At 37.9% G+C, this 3,187-nt stretch overlaps 1 protein-coding gene across 1 annotated transcript; it reads left to right on the top strand.

Moving 5' to 3' along the window:
• The first annotated feature begins 430 nt into the window (after positions 1-430).
• On the top strand, positions 431-2,656 carry LOC113765748 (UDP-glycosyltransferase 74E2-like). Its single transcript, XM_027309993.1, has 2 exons — positions 431-1,143; positions 1,850-2,656. Exons 1-2 carry the CDS (start codon positions 493-495, stop codon positions 2,585-2,587), a joined length of 1,389 nt encoding a protein of 462 aa, XP_027165794.1. The 5' UTR covers positions 431-492; the 3' UTR covers positions 2,588-2,656.
• Positions 2,657-3,187: the final 531 nt, after the last annotated feature.

Raw genomic sequence — 3,187 nt, 5'->3', positions numbered from 1 at the left:
AACTGTTTTCATTTATCGTATATGAGTGTTGGGCAATAGATGATGAACAAATTATTAAGAGGGCGTTTCTTGTGATTTCCAAATGTAATGCATTATTTCATCCACGCATAACCAGCTTTCTCCTGCTCTTGGTGCATTTTTTTCCTGTGCCCCACAGAACACAGTTAGCCTAGCTCCTTACATTGCCTTTTGCTCAAAAATCATTAAAAATGTTTCTGGCCAGGCATTATAATATTTATTGGAGAAATTGAAGACAAAGACACTTTTTGGAACTCCAGCCTCAAATTGTTTATCTAAGTTTCATCTTAAAAACCATCTAAAGAGACATCAATTAATCTAAATCTGGATCTTTATCCTTCGTATGTCGAGGAGATCGGACTCTTTCTTGTTCCTCTTCTGCATTTTTTCTTTATAGTATTATCCTTTGATTACCTATCCAATTCAGCGAAAATTGCTAGCTCAGAATCCAAGAAGGAACAGAACAGGGAACACATGGATAAAATTGGATGTAGAATTCACGTTCTGGCCATCCCTTACCCTCTACAAGGCCACCTCAATCCGATGCTGCAATTATGCAAGCGTTTAACCTCAAAGGGTGTTAGAATCACGCTAGTCACTATCACCTCAGCCCGTCTATCAGTGCAAAATCAGTTTGAATCGATCCAGATCGAGTATATTCTAGACGATGATAACATTGAAGCTGAGGGATCAAACGATTCGGAGAAAGGTGCTGCCCACTTCAAACGGATTCAAATCGCAGTTTCAGATAATTTGGCCAAGTTAGTTGAAGAAAAGGCGAGTTCTGGTCATCCTGTGAATATAGTTCTGTATGATTCAATGATGCCTTGGATTTTGGAGATAGTGCAGGGACAACTAGGCCTCAAAGGGGCTGCGTTTTTCACTCAGGCTTGCGCTGTTTCTGCAATATACAACCATATTCATCGAGGAACGTTGAAAGTTCCTCTAGAGACATCTACCATATTGCTTCCTTCAATGCCACAACTGGAGTCGAATGATCTGCCTTCTTTTGTTTATAATCCTGGTCCATACCCAGATGTTTTGGATCTTGTCCTCGCTCAGAATATAAACCTGGAGAAATCAGATTGGCTCTTGTTCAACTCTTTTGACAAGCTAGAAAACGAGGTAGAATTCTGATTCTATAAAACAATTGGAATTTGGAAGTTCACCCATTAGCAACATTTTATTTGACGCTGTTTAAATTAAATTACATATTGGCAATACTTTTTGAATCATTGTCAGTGTCAATTATGTTCATGCTTGGAATTTGATCATCGGTAGACCATAAGATCTGTTTATTTTGTTCATAGCAAAAATCACATTGTACAATTTCTAGTTAGTTATTGCTAATAAAAAAATAAAGTTAATAAATTAAGAAACCAACAACTTATTCAAACTGTTTCAAAAATCAGACTGGACCAAACTGGCCGGTTTGAACGGATGAACTGTGAACTGGTCAATTCGGGTCAAGAAATGGTTGGACCAGTCAAAACTAGATGGTTGAACTGGTTTCCACTTTTTCTTTCTTTTCCACTTTATATATTTTGATGTTATCCAAATTACTTAGAATTAAAATAATAAAAAAATAATTAGATCTTTAACCTTAGATTGAACAGGGACCTCATTCAGTTCACTCACAGATCCGAGCTTAAAAGCATAGCTCATATTAAATAAGTCTACATGTAAATCTTTCATACATTTCAATACAATAGGCATAGATAATCTTTTCATAAAATCATGCTTCAATTTTTTTAATTGTCTTTTGGGGTGGGACCTGATTAAATTTTGCTGTTTGGGCAATATTACAATGTTGTTGCTGAATCTCAACCAGGTGGTGACCTGGTTGACAGAACGGTATCCAATCAAGACCATAGGCCCTTCTACTCCATCCATGTACACTGACAAGCGATTGAAAGATGACAAAGATTACACCGTCAATTTCTTCACACCAGATTCAGGAGCTTGCCTAAAATGGCTTGACACCAAGGAAACAGGCTCAGTTGTTTATGTATCCTTCGGTAGTATGTCGGACCTTGGAGAAAATCAAATGCAGGAAATAGCATGCGGCCTGATGAATTGCACTTGCAACTTTTTATGGGTAGTTCGACCTTCTGAAGAGAGCAAAATTCCTAGAGATTTCATGTTCGAGTCACAAGAAAGAGGTCTAATCGTGAATTGGTGCCCTCAGCCAAAGGTTTTGTCGCACAGGGCAGTGGGATGCTTCATGACTCACTGTGGTTGGAATTCAACAATTGAAGCATTGAGCTTGGGTGTGCCAATGGTGACCATGCCCGTGTGGGCTGATCAAACTACAAATTCTAAGTACATTGTGGATGTCTGGAAGGTAGGATTGCGAGTTAAGGGTAGTGAGGAGAGGGAAATGGTAACAAGAGAAGAAGTAGAAAGGACTATAAGAGAAGTTATGCATGGGGAGAAGACAAGTGAGCTCAGAAGCAATGCTTTGAGGTGGAAGGAGTTGGCTAAGGAGGCAAATAGTGAAGGAGGAAGCTCAGACAAAAACATTGAAGAATTTGTTTCAAGTGTTGAAAGCACTCACTCACTCAGTTGAATTAAGTGTAATCAATATTCAATTTTCTTCAAACAAGTTTGAGATTTTATACCTTTTTTTTTTTGTCTTTGAGAATGCCAATAACAATATGTCTTGACAGGTGCCGAACCTGTGCAATAATAATTACTAAAAAGTCCTAATTACCACCTCAATTAAATAATTATAGAACAAATCCAAGTACTGGAGCAGGGACCCTAGGTGTGCAATGGGTTACTTGATTCACCCTGTTCCCGAAGAGTTTGCTTGATCCGATATACCGGATTTGTCTATAAAAATACTAATTTTGCGTACAATGGCAAGTAGGGTCGATTCCACAGGGAGCAGGTAGGACATTATTTCTTTCCAAATTAGTAGAACGAAATTGGGGGATTTTCAATGGGAGGCAAATAAAAATAAAATAAAATAAAACCAACAAAATTCAAAACTAACTCACAAAGCACAATTCACTGAAAATAGCAATTAACAAAAGTTCTACCCAAAGGATCAACTGCGCAGGCACGGTCCAATTAAATGATCATCGATGCAAAGATATTTCATCCATTTATCACTAGGTTGGTTATAGTTATCAATAAGCTCTGACAACCAGTTCTTCCTTACCTT

The sequence above is a fragment of the Coffea eugenioides genome, chromosome 3, assembly GCF_003713205.1.
Source record: "Coffea eugenioides isolate CCC68of chromosome 3, Ceug_1.0, whole genome shotgun sequence".
Lineage (NCBI taxonomy): Eukaryota > Viridiplantae > Streptophyta > Magnoliopsida > Gentianales > Rubiaceae > Coffea > Coffea eugenioides.
This window is presented reverse-complemented; position numbering and strand designations above follow the sequence as displayed.

Bases quoted from the DNA above. Each gene is read 5' to 3' on its own strand.
- LOC113765748 (XM_027309993.1), top strand. From the start codon at position 493: ATGGATAAAATTGGATGTAGAATTCACGTTCTGGCCATCCCTTACCCT. The intron at 1,144-1,849 runs GTAGAATTCTGA...AATCTCAACCAG, and splicing joins TTGACAAGCTAGAAAACGAG to GTGGTGACCTGGTTGACAGA.